General features: G+C 45.3%; 1 protein-coding gene across 4 annotated transcripts in view; it reads left to right on the top strand.

Annotated features, from left to right (window-relative positions):
• The window catches only part of sema3d (sema domain, immunoglobulin domain (Ig), short basic domain, secreted, (semaphorin) 3D), a 272045-nt gene that overhangs the window by 169026 nt on the left and 87103 nt on the right, over positions 1 to 15916 (top strand). For all 4 annotated transcript variants that reach the window (XM_052033599.1, XM_052033596.1, XM_052033597.1 and 1 more), the window contains exons 7-8: positions 973 to 1101; positions 3172 to 3314. In XM_052033599.1, the coding sequence (XP_051889559.1) occupies positions 973 to 1101; positions 3172 to 3314 (272 nt within the window). The remainder of the gene's footprint in view (positions 1 to 972; positions 1102 to 3171; positions 3315 to 15916) is intronic.

The following is a 15916-nucleotide window of genomic DNA, read 5'->3' as shown; positions in this document are numbered from 1 at the left end:
TTCTCGTCAAGTGGTCAGAGCCGGTTCCTGTCATGGATTCAATACCCAGTTGAGGACAATGTTGTATTGGTTCTGATTTTTTACTGGGCTTTCCCATTGGTCAGGATCAACTCCACCTCTCAGTGACAAGCACCTTCAGAGTGAGGCTTGAGGCATTTAGTTCTTCCCCTGACAGCTCCCAGAAAGGACATCCTTGGAAAGGCAATTAACTTCCACTCTGTTCAGTTGGCTAAACCAGTACAATTGCCTGTGTTTGAGTGGGGCTGTCGTGCTTGGTAAATGAAATGTTCATACCCTGAATGGTGTTGAACTTGGTAGCTACAGGGAACTTAACGTTAAAAATGACTGTTTCTTTATGTCCTGATGAAGGATTTCTCTCCATAGATGCTGTCTGACGTGGTGAATGTTTCCAGCACTTTCTGTTTTTATTTCAGATTTCCAGAACCTGCAGTTTTTTTTTCTTATTTTCAGTCTTATTTTGTTAATATACTGGACAAACTTGGGTTGTTTTCGCTGGAGCGTCGAAGCGTGAGGGGAAACCTGAAGTTTATAAAATTATGAGAGGCATCGATAAGGTAGACAAAATCTGTTCCCCAGGGTAGAAATGTCAAATACTAGAGGTCATGCATTTAAGGTGAGAGGGGGAAAGTTTAAAGGAGATGTGCGGGGCAAGTTTTTTTACACAGAGAGTGGTGGGTGCCTGGAATGGGCTACCAGGGGTGGTGGAAGCAGATACGATAGTGGTGTTAGATTGACACATGAATATGCGGGGAACGGAGGGATACGGATCATGAGCAGGCAGGAGGGATTTAGTTTAATTTGGTGTTATGTTCAGCCGAAGTGCCTGTCCTGTGCTGTACTGTTCCATGCTCTATGTTCTATATTAAATGGGATATTGGTAATTGTTACATCAATCAAAAATCCATCCATCTCACGGAACTGATTTGACATTCACCTTCTGTCTACTTCCAGATGAATACCTTTATGCTGGTACTGCATCCGACTTCCATGGCAGAGACACTGTGTTCACTCGCTCTCTGGGGCCACCTTTCAACCAGAACTACATTCGCACTGACCTCTCCGAGCACTACTGGCTCAACGGTATGTTCCTTCCACAGCCTCACCGCCCAGGAACAGGATTCCATTGTTGGAAAATAGCTTGTCTAGTCCAGTGCTACATTAGCACATGAGTCGGATTTACATTGTCTGCACTAATGTTCAAAAGATTTTCTTTATATTGAGTCAACTTCCCTTCACCTGCAGTCACTGGTTTGATGGTATGGACTGAGAGCAAACTGTCAACCAACAGCATTTTTCCCGTTCACTAAATCACACCCCTCCCTCCATTCAAGACCCAACAGCACGTTGCCTGGGTCTCACCAGCATTAAAGGACACGGTGGCTCCAGATAGGAACCAAATGAGATATGTGTGATGTAGCCACTTAGTGGTGAATCAACTCAACTGCTGGTGAACGTAGTAACCACATCAGACCATGAACACATCACACATTGCTCTCCAGACATCTTCAATGGAGGTGTCACTGAGATAAACTCCCACTCCAAAACAGTGACTTCCATGGAAACCCAATTTATAAACCTTGCTCCAACTATACACAAGAAGAAAACTAACGTTCAAGCCTGTTACTAAAAAATTAATTAATGGAAGCTTTAATTCCAGATTTTGGAAGAAGTTTATAAAATGTATTAACTTTAATGTTGAGCATTTTAATATTTCAACAGGAAACAGTCCAATAAATAACTCAATGTGTAGGGACGCCATTTATGGACTAACAGAGATGGCCAAGTTCCCTCACGTGTCGATACCTGGTGATGGATCTCTGAGTCCAAACTCCACATCTGAACATACAGCCAGGCAGAGCGGCATAAAAGCAAAATCTGGTAGATACTGGAAATCTGAAATAGAAAATGCCAGAAACACCGCAGGTCAGGGGCCATCTATGGAGAGAGAAACTTTATCAACCTGAAACGTGAGCTGAGTGTCTCTATCCAAAGACATGTTGCTGAGCTCAGTTGATCTCTAGTTTGCAGCCGTTCATTCCACATGGAGGCACAAGTCTGGGAAGTGGAGTCCCCAGTGTAATAGAGCTGATTAAACAAAATGTAAAAATGGCCACTGTCTCCTGGTGGAGCTTCAGTGACCACAGCTGAAGGTAAGTCTGGACGGATTAGCCCAAACAGCTAATCTATGATAAATTTCCAAGCAGATTGTTTAGAATGCATTGATAACACAGAGGCCATATCTGTTCTATCACAACTTTCTACCCCAGCATCTTGGCTTCTCTGCGCGGGCACCACTCCTCACTGAGGGGATGTGAACGAGTTCTGTCCCCAGGTAACTGTGTGTGAGGGAAGTTGTCCATCTCAGTCTGTCCAACCAAAAGACATCTGTACAAACTCTGAAAAGTCCAGTAGCTTGGAGTTCTGTTACTGAACTGGTAACGTAGAGCCCTGGAATAGTGATGTGAATTCAAACCCTGCGAGAGCTGTTGGGGGTTTAACTTCAGTTAACTAAAAGAAAGTAAGTCTAGAAGGAATGCTTCAGTCCTTCCTGGTGATGGTGGGACCATCTGATGCAGTTTAAATCTCTCTGATTCACAGATGACCAATAGGGAAGGAATTCTGACATCCTTACCCTGTCTTGGATGAAACTAGTGATGACTCCTCACTACCTTTGAAATGTCTGAGCAAACCGGTCAGTTTAAGGAAACTGTGGATGAGCAGTAAATGTCATCCTTGGCTGCAATACCCATTTCTGGCTCACAAATTAATAAAGGAAATCCATTCCAAATGTTGATCACTGTCCACATGAAAGAGCTCTTCCTGACACCAGCCCTCCATGGTTTATACACCAGGGTTAGCCAGTGCTATTTTCTGCCTCTCTGTGAGTACACTTCAGCCAAATGAGCAAAGGCTGAGTGTGTTATCAGTTGGCAAAGTGTGGTGAGGTCTGAGTCACTACCAGGGAGCTCAGTTGTCCCCACTTTGCATCAAGTAGGTTTAATGTGAATGAGAGACTGTTTGGAACTAAAAATAAAGTTTATTTTTGGTAACAAAAGACCCATTCAATGCATTTTCAAAGGATTAAATGCTGTTCCTTGTTTCCAAATTACTTTTCTATACTGAATCTCTAAACAAAAGATTTCTTTGCAGAAGCCAAGTTCATTGGAGCCTTTCCCATTCCTGACACCTACAATCCAGACGACGATAAGATATACTTTTTCTTCCGAGAGGCCACAGAGGACAGCCGCACTTCTGACAGAACCATTTTCTCCAGGGTTGCCCGTGTCTGCAAGGTAGGTGAAGACTCTGGGCAGTCAGTTGTTTACTGTGAGATCCAGGGGACCATCTCCCCATCCGTGCTTTTCACTCAATAGCTTTTTCGTTGTGTTCAGTTTTATTGCTTCTTTCCTGAAGCCAGTAATTCTTGCTGCCGATTCGTTGCTCCCCGGCCAAGTCCAGTGTAGGTTGTGGGTCGTGGAGGCTGGTTGGATCCTGGAGCCATTGTTCCCCGGCCAACAGGTGTCAGCCCGAAGAATCCGCAACACAGGACTACATGTATGTTCACCAGTAAAAGAGCATGCCATAGACAGAGATAAGTATTCCCTCAGATATATGGATCCAGCCAATGCTCTGTGGTCCTGTCATGTTCAGTCTGGGATAGTCAGATAATTAAACAACTAACAGTAGGAGGTCCTTCCAAGAAGGCCACCACCCTCATTGGTGCTAGGACCAAGCATGTGAGTGCAAAGACAAGACATTCATCCAGAAGTGGTGCGTGGATAATTTATCACAGCTTCTTCCGAAGATCCTCAGTGTCACAGAAGTCGATCTTCAGTTTGATTCACTCCACATGATGTGAAGATATAGTTCAGTGTTCTAGATATGGGATCAGACGATATCCCAGCTCTAGTACTGAGGAGCTCTGCTCCAGAACTACCCGTGGCTCTAGCCGAGCTGTTCCAGCAGACTTGCATCGACCTGACGGGGTGAAGAATTGCCCAGGTGAACAGGAGGCAGGATGGACCCAGTTTGGTTCACGACTGCTAATCAGTCTACTCTCAACCATCAGCAACATGACAGAAGGTGACAAGCAGTGAGTGATTCACCCCTTGGCAAACCTTTGCACTGTCCGCAAGGCACAAGTCAGGAGTGTGACGGGATATTCTCCACTTGCTGGATGAGTGCAGCTCCAGCCATTTAGGAATTTCGACCCCATCCAGGACAAAATGTGCACATGATTGGCACTCCATCCACACCCTGAATGTTTATTCCCTCCCGCCAATGCTCAGTGGCCGCAGTGTGCACAGAATGCACTGTGGCTACTTGTTCAGACTGTTCCGATAACATCTCCAAACTCAGAACCTCTACACCCCCTCCCCTCCACCCCGCCACCCCCAGGGGATGAACAACAAATACTGGACTAGTCAACCTTGCCGAGATTCCACAAGGGAACACCAACTGATGGACTTGGTGTTGAATAAAGTCTGGAGCCAAGGCTGGGTCCTCCTGCCTCCTTGTCCACAACACCTCCAAGATGGCCCTACACCAGCTGGTGAACACAGTGAACTAGTTTCAGCTGTGCTTTGTGTTGGAATCATTACTTCTGCACATACCTGTTGACATCACAGGTGAGGAATTCATCCTTGGCTGGTCCGCCTCTGCTACCCAGAGTCACAGAGCCATACAGCACAGAACAGGCCCTTCGGCCCAACACGTCCATGCTGACCATCGAGTACCTGTCTGCACTAATCCCATTTACAAGCACCTGGTCCATGTCCTTCTATGCCTTGTTCTTCCAAAGAACTTGTCAAATGCTGTGAGAGTCTCTGTCTCCACCCCTCGGGCTCTTGGTCCAGAATTCAGTTCTGGGTGAAAGAGAATCTTGCTCAGATTTCCTTCAAACCTCCTGCCCTTCACCCTGAACCTATGCCCTTTGGTCTCAGACATCCTGTTGTGTTATCTCTCACTGTCATCCTCAGGGCGACACCTCACTGCTGTGGGATCCACCCTGACCTCTGGTGCTGTCTGTGTCTGGGTCTCACCAGGTGCTCTGGTTTCCTCTCAAAGACGTACCGGTGGGGTTGGCATGGACCCAATGGGCTGAATGGTCCACTTCTGTATTGCAATAAGCTGGAATTTGCTTCCATTGGCTTGAGCAGAGCCGAATGAGCAGTGTGAGCGGGGGAAGTGTGAGTGGGGAGAGTGTGGGGAGGGTGTGAGCTAGGGGAATGTGAGTGGGGGGAGTGTGAGGGGGATGTGCGAGCGGGGAGTGTGAGGAGGAAGTGTGAGGGGGAAGTGTGAGCGGGGAGAGTGTGAGCGGGGGTGTGTGTGAGCAGAGGGAAGTGTGAGCGAGGGAGTGTGAGCGAGGGGAGTGTGAGCAGGGGAAGTGTGCACAGAGGGAGAGTGCGCACGGGAAGTACAAGTGCAGGGAGTGTGAGTGCTGAGCAGTGCTGCTGGCGTGTACCGTGGGTGGGGGTATTTCCACCTCCGGTGTGGGTGGGGCTCAGTCCGGTTCAGTGCACAGACAGGCTGTTATATCTTCCCCTGCCACGTCCTCTGTCATTACCAGCAGGTCCGGGGCGTGTTCCGTCCAACTGTAGGCAGCTCAGGCTGAAGCTCGTCTGCACAAGGATTGATGCATGAATAGATTTGAAAGTCCTTTCCTTGGTCAACCCCGGTGCAAACACACTCAGAAACCTGCCCCAGGATTCGCTCAGGAGCTGCAGCCAAAAGTTGTGGTTAAGCACATTTCTATTTAGTTAACAGCAACACTGAAATAAAACACAAAGGTTTTGCATCGAATCCTGAGCAGTGGGCAGAGCAGAATGTTGGATAAACGGGAGACTGAGAAAACATTTGTTCAGCTGTCTCATGCGTTGGAGAGCGCAGTGGAATGAGGTTTGGCTTATGCACCGGCTTATCTCCGGCCTCACTCTTGGGCACAGACCTGGCCACAACTTACTGCTTCCCCCACCCATAACACTGTGACAGTGAGCCGACACTCTCAACTTACAGCATGTGGTCCTTACGAACCCAAGGCTTGACACACACTTCAGCAGAAGGATGCATCCACAAAGTTTAATATGGTTCATCCACACAAAATGTGATGTTTATTGGTATGAGTATCCTCATATCTGAGAGAAACGTCTGCATTTTATAATAAAAAATAACTTTTATAATAAATGCAGAGAGTGTAAACATTTTGAAGGACATGGGCAAACAGATGGTTACATAGAACACAGAACAGTACAGCACAGGAACAGGCCCTTCGGCCCACAACGTCTGTGCTGACCACGATGCCAATAGCCCAGTTGTTCCAACATATTTTTAAGAGTGGCATCTCCCTACATTCCAAAGACGTGCGAGTCGGCAGGTTAATTGGGCACTGTAAATTGCCCCTAGTGTGTAGGTAGGTGGTCAAATCCGGGGTGGAGTTGGTGGGTATGTGAAAGAATAATAATTTGGGAATAGTGTAGTGTTAATGTGGGTGGGCACTTGGAGGTTGGCATGTACTCGATGGGCCGAGAGGCCTGTATCCATACTGTATGACTCTGTAATTCTACTAGACCATGTTCGCTTGTGAGGGGCAGAATGCATTTCTTTCCTATTTTGGGAATTACTGTGGGATAAAGCATCACTCTGGATATTCAGTCTGGGGATGTCAGGTATGGGTTGTGGTCTCGTTCCAAAGTCCAGTCCTTCCGAAATCCATGAGTTGACAAGTTGGCCCCTGTCAGAAGTCACTGCACTTTAAGTTACTCGTAGTGTCAGGTACCTTGGTAACTGGACACGTCATCCTCATTAATTCTGTCTGTTTTATGACACACATCTCAGGCAATAATTTCTGAGAGAATTATGAAAAAACACTTCTGTGTTACAGCAGTTGTTGTATTTGGTTTACGTGTGAAGTTCGATATCATTGAGTTACAAGCTCTGATACCAGCTGCTCTGACCTAGGAGACCATTAACTCCTGGATCTGATTGCTGGGCACTGGGGGATGGACTACTTCTATTATATTTATTTTAAAATGAACTATATGTGTGACTTCAGAGCTTTTAATAAGGCAAATATGGTTCAGTTAAGTTCTTAGCTATGAAAAAATATTGTGTAGAGTTTCAAAATGCATTTGAAAATAGATAAAACTGTCGGCATCCTCACTGACTGAAGACGGTGAAGGTTGAAAAGCAATAGTGAAGTTGAGACCTTATGCACGATCACACTGGTCGGATGTTGGAAAGGTGTGACCTTTGGTTGTGTTTAAATGTAATCTCAACTCACGTGTGTGCAAAGTTGTTTCCTTCATCCTAATGTAGCTGGATTGGCTGTGCACAGTCTGTTCCTACTGTCCAGTTGGCAGTGTAAGTGAGTTCCAAGCTGAGAACATCAAGCTGGAGAAGCTTCTTGACAGAAGCATCAGAAACTCCACACTGTGGAGACATCGAGGAACTGGGCTGAGATCTCTAGGGGCCATTCTGAAGCCCACCTTGGGAAATGCAATGAATCCCAGATGCTGACCAGAGATTGAGTTAACAGAAGATAGGAATGTAGAAAATAGGGACCCCTCGAACTTGTTCTACCATTCAATATGATCGCCGATGGTCCTCTATCTCAACACCAAATTCCTGCTCTCTCCCCGTACATCTTGATGTACTTTCTATGTCTAGAAATGTACCTCCCTCCTTCTTAAACATGTTCAGCAGTTTGGCCTCCACCACCTCTGTGGCAGAGAATTTCACAGGGAAGGAATTTTTCCTCATCTCAGTCCTTGATGCTGCATCCTGAGACCCAGGGCCCAAATCACCACCACAGTTTAGCAACACTATGACCACTCTGATCACTTTGAACTAAAATGGACATTTTTCTTGTTCTAACTGTGTTTTTTTTCTTGTAAAACTTGTGTATAATTTATGTTTAATTTATGTTTTTCTTGTGAATGCTGCTTATCTGATGCTCTGTGCCTGTGATGCTGCTGCAAGTAAGTTTTTCATTGCACCTGTGCACACATGGACTTGTGCATCTGACAATAAGCTTGACTTTGACTTGGACTTTGTGACCCTGGTTGCAGAGCCTCTAGCCAGGGGAAACAACCTCCCTGCACCCCACCTATCCAACCCTGTCAGAAATGTGTACGTTCTAGTCAATTCACACCTAGTTGACCCACTCCCTCCACATACAAAAGTTCTGCCAGTTCAGGAATCAGACCAGTGAACTGTTTCTGCATTCCTTGTGGTAAATATGTCCTTTCTTAGGTAATGAAACCAAAACTGCACGTAGTCTCCAGGTGTGGTCTAACCAAGGTCCCGTCTGATCACAGAAGGACACCCTTATTCCTGTACGCAAAACCTCTTGCAATGAAGGCTAACGTATCATTTGCATTCTTGTTGAAACGAGATGTTTGTTCTCGGTTACTGGGAGACAAAGACAGGTAATAGATTGGGAAAGACTGCAGATCAATCTTTGTCAGTCTATTTCCATTTAACTAATACTTTGCCGTTCTGTATTTCCTACCAAAAGATGGACTCTTGACCTCACAATCTACCTTGTTACGACCTGTCACCTTATTGTCTACCTGCAATGCACTTCCCTGTAGCTGTGACACTTTACCCTGTACTCTGTTATTGTTTTTACCCTGCACTACCTCAATGCACTGTGTACTAACTCAATGTATCTGCACTGTGTAATGAATTGACCTGTACGATCGGTTTGCAAGACAAGTTTTTCACTGCACCTCAGTACAAGTGACAATAATAAACCAATACCGATACCTTTATGTTTATCCACATGTACTGCACTAGCCGTATATTTGCCCACTCACTCACCTGATGGTTAGGCAGAGATTTGAGGAAAGATCTGGAGAATTCTGCAGTTCTGTTGATTTCATTGTTGCATCAGTAACATTAGCTGTGGAAACCTGACACTAAATTGCTGGTTTGGGATAACAATCGATGTATAAAAATTTCCATTCCTGTGCTGCACTGTAATCCATCACCTTATCAAGTTCCTGTTCCGTGACTGGGGCTGTGCTGTGTCTTACTGAAACAAGTTTCAATTGAGATATCAATTTACATCTATAATTGAATAACCTACTTTGCATTGCAAATCCAAATCATGCCTCAAAGTCAATTGATCTCTGTCAGTAATTGGATCTCAGCACGTCTCTCCTTTAGTTCCAATAAAAGTGAAGTGTTTGGTTTGGATTATTAAATTATGATTAAGTAACTTAAGAGCACTGTAGCTAAAATGTGGAACTTGCTACTACCAAAAGATGTAAGTGCCTTTAAAAGAAAGTTCGATAAGTAGAAAGACAAAATGTGAAGGAGATAAAGTGGGAGGTGAAGGGGTGAGAGGAGGCTTGTAAGTAGCACAGACATCTCTGCACAGAATAAGAGGCCAGATGTCCCATTTCTGTGGTTTGAAATCTCTGTAATTCTGGGTGAACCTTCATCAAACCCTGAGATTTCCAGAGCTGGAGAACTGTGGTCAAATCTCTGGGGAACACTTTAAAAAGGATGAAGGTTTTTAGAAAGAATGCTCAAATATTTCATCAGCAATGAAGGCCCTCGGTCAGCGGGTAGTGTTGAGAAACTGGGGCTGCTCGGCTTTCACCAGAGAAGGTTAGGCAAGGGACTGAGGGGTGATCAAAGTTTGAATGATTTGGATTGGGTGAAGAAGGTTGGTGACCAGAGGATGCAGCTTGAAGGTCATCGCTGAAAGGATCGCTGCCCGAGGGGAAATATTTCACAGCTCTTGGATGAAGGGAAGTCGATGGTGACTTTCGAAAGGAAATTGGATCGTACTTGAGGAGGAATGATTGGCAAAGCTGTGGGGATACAAAGGATGTGGGACCAATCCATGGCACATTCAGAGAGCTGGGACAGTCATGGACTGAATATCTGCCTTCTGCATCACTCTGCCAGCTGTCCATTGAGATTGAGAGTATCCACTGACTGACTTGGTGGATGGGTAACTGAGCTCTTTAAGGTAATTCTAGATTTATTGGAATGGCCTCTGTTGGATTTGGAATTGGTTTATTATTGTCATATATACCGAGGTACAGTGAAAAACTGTTTTGCATGCCTTCAAACAGATCATTTCATCACAATAGTGCACTGAGGCAGTACAAGGGAAAACAATAACAGAATGCAGAATAAGGTGTTACAGTTACAGAGAAAGTGCAGTGCAGGCAGACAATAAGGCCATAACGAGATAGATTGTGAGGTCAAGAGTCCATCTTATCGTACTAGGGAACCGTTCAATAGTCTTATAACTGCGGGATAGAAGCTGTCCTTGAGCCTGGTGGTACGTGCTTTCAGGCTTTTGTGTCTTCTGCCCGATGGGAGGGGGGAGAAGAGAGAATGTCCAAGGTGGGTGGGGTCTTTGATGATGCTGGCTGCTTTAGCTAGGCAGTAAGAAGTACAGATAGAGTCCATAGAAGACTACCCAGAGCCACAACATTTATCAAACTTTTGGCTCAACTGCGTGTTCAGGCAGTTAAACAGTCTTGAAGTTTACTCGATGGTCTGACCATCTCCTTCCTGCTTACAACTGAACCTCACTGTCACTGAGGCATTTTCCCAAACACATTAAAATCGAGAATCTTGGGCAAGATGAGGGTTCCCATAGTGCGTGACCCGCCAGGTGAAGGGGAAGGGTACCAGAAGATGAATCAATAGGCCATGGTTAGGTGGCACTGAGCTTGGCTATTGCACCATTTGCAGAGTCAAGGTGGCAGAGGATCAAAGGGTGGGCTGAGTTTTATGGGGAATGGGGAAAAGGAAGAAAGTGGAACTGAGGCCAAGATCAGCGGCCAGAAGTTTCCTGATTGGTGGGTGGACTCTCTGGCTGTACGGCCAACCCCTACTCGAGTCTTGTTGGAAACTCTGTGAGGAACTCCGTGAAGAGATGGTGGACCAAGGAAGAGCCTGTACTTGGGATATTTCCTCCTGAGGAGCAGCAGCAGATTCAGCAGATCTGGTGCAGGAGGTGGGTTGGACAGCCTTGGATTACAATCACAATCTGTTAGTTTGTAAATCACCGAGTGAAAATTGTGAATAATATTTCACCTCAGCCTCTTGGGATACTTTTGGGATTTTGTTTGTGTTTAGAGTCTCTGAAAATGTCAGTTTGAAATATTAGGTGTTTGAGGAAATCAATTTCCCCCCATGGTCCCGGCTCTAAGGCTGTGATAACTGGTGCTGGCGAGGAACTGCTGGAGATCAGCTTACACATCATTAGCACGAAGCTGGAGCAGATATTCCCAACAGGAAATGCATTCGTGTTGTGCAGTGTGAATGCGACTGCAAGATTTGCCTCTAATGCTCGCCTTTATCAGGAAATTGCAGACTCTTGCTGGTCTTCGGATTGTACAAACATTTCAAAAGTGTTGTGATCGGAGAAAGCTGCTGATCCTAGGAAGCTTCATAACTTCACAACAATTATTGATTTGCCAGAAGTCAGCCCATCCTGAATGTGCTGAATCTGCTGTTGTGAGATAGAAATGTTTCAGATAAAAGAAGAACAGTCATAGCCATGGAACCAGTAAAGTCCAATCTCCACCGCTTAATAAGTGGCTCAATAATAATTGAAACTGTTGGAAGTTCTCACGTGGGCAAGTCGCATCTGCAGAAAGCAAAACAGTTCACATTCAGTTCTGATGCAGGATTTTGACCCAAAACATCAACAGTTCCTCTCCCCCCACAGATGCTGCTTGACCTGTTGAGTTCCTCCAGCAGGTTGTGTGTTGCTCCAGACTCCAGTGTCTGCAGCCCCTGGTGTCTCACCTTTAGGTTGGTGCCTGTGATCAGTCCCCTCCCTCCCAAAGTGTGGTGCCTAGAATTCCTTACACTTCTCCAGGTCTAAACCTGCAGTAATGCCATTCCCGAACCTCTGTGCCTTTATTCTCCAGTCCTATAGACTGAAAGGCCCAGTGGTCCATTAGTCTTTTGATGATCATCTGCACTTCTCCATCGTTCTCTAATAATTTCTGTACATGGGCTGCTAGTCACGTTGGACGATCACTGCTTCCAGCATTCAGTTTTTTTTAAAGTCCTCTTGTCTATCCTTTTTATGTTCAAACTCCATAGCCTAACAATTGGCTGCATTGATATCCACTTGCTGCAGCTTTGGTCATTTGTTGACTGCTTTAATATTGTTTTGCAATTGAACAGATCCAACTACACTGCCTGCGATGCCCAACAGAAGGAGCACTCAGTAGCTCAGGCAGTGCCTGTGGAAGGAGAAGCAGTTACTGGTTCTGGTTAAAGACCTTTGTCAGAACTGGGAAAACACAAATATCTGTGGTAGGGTGAGGCCAGGTCAAGTGAGTTAACGGGGCAATTAGAGGATGACCTGTGTTACGCTAATAGCAGGATCTGGACCCGATAGGAGGCAGGAGGGTGAAGGTGGAGAGTCGTTTTGTGATTGGATGCCAGTGACCAGTGATGTATCATAAGCATCAGTGCTGAGATCCTTGCTGCTGGCTTTTTACATTAATGATCTGAGGGTGGATGTTGGAGGTCTGGTGAGGAAGCCTGCAGTGTGGTTGATAGTCAGGAGGATAGTCACAAGTTACAGGTTGACGTTGATCAGTTAGTGAGATGAGCATAGCAATGGCAGATGGAACTAACTCCTGATACGTGTGAGGTGATGTATTTTGGGAGGATTAATGATAGGACATCCACACTGAATGGCAGGGCCTCAGAGAGTACTGAGGAACAGAGGGATCTCAGTGTACAAGTCCAAGGACTGCTGAAGATGGCAGCAAATTAGATAAGGTGGTGAAGCAACAGAACACTGCAGACCACCTCTTGCACTGCAGTGGACTTGTCTCTGTTTTTTTTGCACTAATGTCTTGTATTCAGTCTTTCTCTTCAGTGTCTTGTATAATTTACATATGATTTATATCCTGTGTGTTGTCTGTACATATGTGCTGCTGCAAGCAGGCGTTTCACTGTACCTGTATCTCACTGTACTTGTGCACATGGTGACAAACTCGACTTGACTTGGAGAATGCATGTGGAACGTTTGTCTTCATCATCTGTGGCATAGAGTATAAGAGCAGGGAGGTTATGGTACAACTGTATAAAACATTGGTCAGGCCACAGCTGGAGTACTGTGTGCAGTTCTGGTCACCACACTACAGGAAGGATGTGACTGCACTGGGGAGGGTACAGAGGAGATTCCCCAGGGTGTTGCCTGGGATGGAGTGTTTCAGCTATGAGAAGAGACAGGATCAGCTGGGTTTGGTGTGCTTGTGGCAGAGGAGGCTGATGGAGGTTTGCAAAATTATGGGGATACAGATAAAGTACATGAGTATATATAAGAGGACTTTTCTCCTTGTAGCAGAGGTATTTAAAATTAGGAGATATAGATGAAGGGTGAGGGGAAGGAGATTTGAGAGGATTTAAAAGTTTATTTATACAGCATGGTAACAGGCCCTTCTGGCCCAATGAGCCCACGCCGCCCAATTACACCAATGTTAACCTACTAACCCGAACATCTTTGGAATGTGGGAGGAAACCGGAGCACCCGGAGGAAACCCACGCAGACACGGGGAGAACGTACAAACTCCTTACAGACAGTGGAGGGAATTGAACCCCAATCGCTGGCGCTGTAATTGCGTTACACTAACTGCTACGCTACTGCGCCACCCTAGAAGAAATTTTTTTCACCCAGATTGTGGTTGGAATCTGGAACACACTGCCTCAGGGAGCAGTGGAGGCAGAGACTCTCACAACATTCAAGAAGTATTTAGATGAACACTTGAATCACCAAGGTGTAGGAGGCTACGGACCAAGTGTTGGTGAATAGGATTGGTGTAGATGGGTACTTTCTGGTCGGTATGTACATGGTGGGCTGAAGGGCCTGTTTCTGTGCTGTTTGACTCTATAACTGTGATTCTGGTGCTGTACATAAGGGGCTGTTCACCAGATATTTTTGATTATTCAAGGTAGTTGCAAAGAATTCAGGAGTCAGAAAATCTCTCTCTTTCCCCTCTCCTCCCCCTTCCCCCCCCCCCCCTCCATTAAGGAAGGAGTGAAAAATCTGACTCTTTAAGATTTAACTTTTGGGAGAACAGTCAGAAAGTTTAGATGAGATCTGTGAGAAGGTACTGAAGAACAAGCTCTTGTGAAATGAGGTCAGGACATATTCTGTGGAAGTTGGATGAGATTTTCTCTGGAGACTGAAATTTGCTGTACCAGTACCTCACCACAAGATTCAACTCCTTGTTAATTGTACCAAGCAGGTTTTTAAGTTTCAACAACTTTACTGTTCTGCAATTGGTATTTTGATTGAAAACTTTGAAAAGAGAGTCAGGAGCATTTTATGTTGTTAATTAATCCTGTAGTCCAGATCCAAAGGTCTTTGGACTTCAAAGGGTGACAAACGATTGCAAAATACGGCTGTGTTGTGATTGATACCACTTTCAGTTCAGTTCCTTTCAAATTCACAAAAGTCAGTGAAGTCCTTGAGAGGTGTAATTCATCAGAAAATGCAGAGTGGGCAGAAGTGACCAGCGGTCAGTATTTTTACAGGAACTAATGAAAAGTTAAGGAGCATTATCGATAACCACCAGTAACAGCTTTGATGTGCGTAGATTTATAAAAATAAATACCCTTGCTTTAATAAGGATTTTGTTCCGGTGGCATTTCTAGGAGAGTGGTGGTATTTTTGCAAAGGGCTGGGCTGTTTATTTCTAAATTTATTCATGGATTAAGCATCATCGGCCTGAGGCGCAGAGAAAAGCTGTGAGCCGGTCTTTGGCTCGGTATTCAGTGAGCTCAACAATTCTACTGACGATGATAAGGCCCGTTGTCATGTCCATCATCGTCTTTTCATGAACAGAGTTCAAAGTTTGACGTGGTATTTTTAGGGTTTGAATGGAGGTATTTCAGTAACGGGTCATGAACTGGACACTTGCTTTCAATCTTTGTGGATTTTAGAAGATTTTTGTACTGTGGAAGGACACTACAGAGATGCAAATATTTACTGGCTTTTGGGCTTAGCTGCTGGCATTTCGAGAGATGAACACCGTCTCGGTGAAGTGTAGCGTTGGGAGAGTTTTTTAAGATACAGATATTTATTTATTATCACATGTACATCGAAACACACAGTGAAATACGTCTTTTTGCGTTACTGAGAGTGTTCTGGGGGCAGCCCGCAAGTGTCGCCACGCTTCTGGTGCCAACATAGCATGTCCACAGCTTCCTAACCCGTACGTCTTTGGAATGTGGGAGGAAACCAGAGCACCCGGAGGAAACCCACGCAGACAAGGGGAGAACGTACAAACTCCTTACAGACAGTGGCCAGAATTAAACCCAGGTTGCTGGCGCTGTAGTAGCGTTACACTAACCGCTACACTACTGTACCGCCTGATCAGTGGAGGTCTATTGCTGATGCCCCCATTTGCACTTGTCTTCTGAAAGTATCTCTCCTTGGGAAAGGTTGGTCCTACAGCTCCAGGACATCACAGGCACCCAGGTATGGACAACACACAGAGCATAAATTATACTTAACCTATATATAAATTATACAAATATTATTCAAGACAGTGAAGAGAGAGAGAAAAAACCTGTCCAAGTGCAAAACAGTGCAAAACAAAGACACAATCAGAGACAAGTCCACGGCAGTGCATGAGGTGGTCTGTAGTGTCCCGTTGCTGAGGTGGGGTTAGGGTTGTGCAGGTCGGTTCAAGAACCTGATGGTTGTAGGAAAGTAGCTGTTCCTGAACCTGGTGGTGTGGGACTTCAGGCTTCTGTACCTCCTGCCTGATGGGAGCTGTGAGAAGATGGCACGGCCCGGATGGTGGGGATCCTTGATGTCAGATGTTGCCTTCTTGAGGCAGTGCCTCCTGTAGATCAGATATTTATTTATTAGTTACGTGTACATCGAAAC

Source organism: Pristis pectinata, chromosome 19, assembly GCF_009764475.1.
Source record: "Pristis pectinata isolate sPriPec2 chromosome 19, sPriPec2.1.pri, whole genome shotgun sequence".
Classification (NCBI taxonomy): Eukaryota; Metazoa; Chordata; class Chondrichthyes; order Rhinopristiformes; family Pristidae; genus Pristis; species Pristis pectinata.
This window is presented reverse-complemented; position numbering and strand designations above follow the sequence as displayed.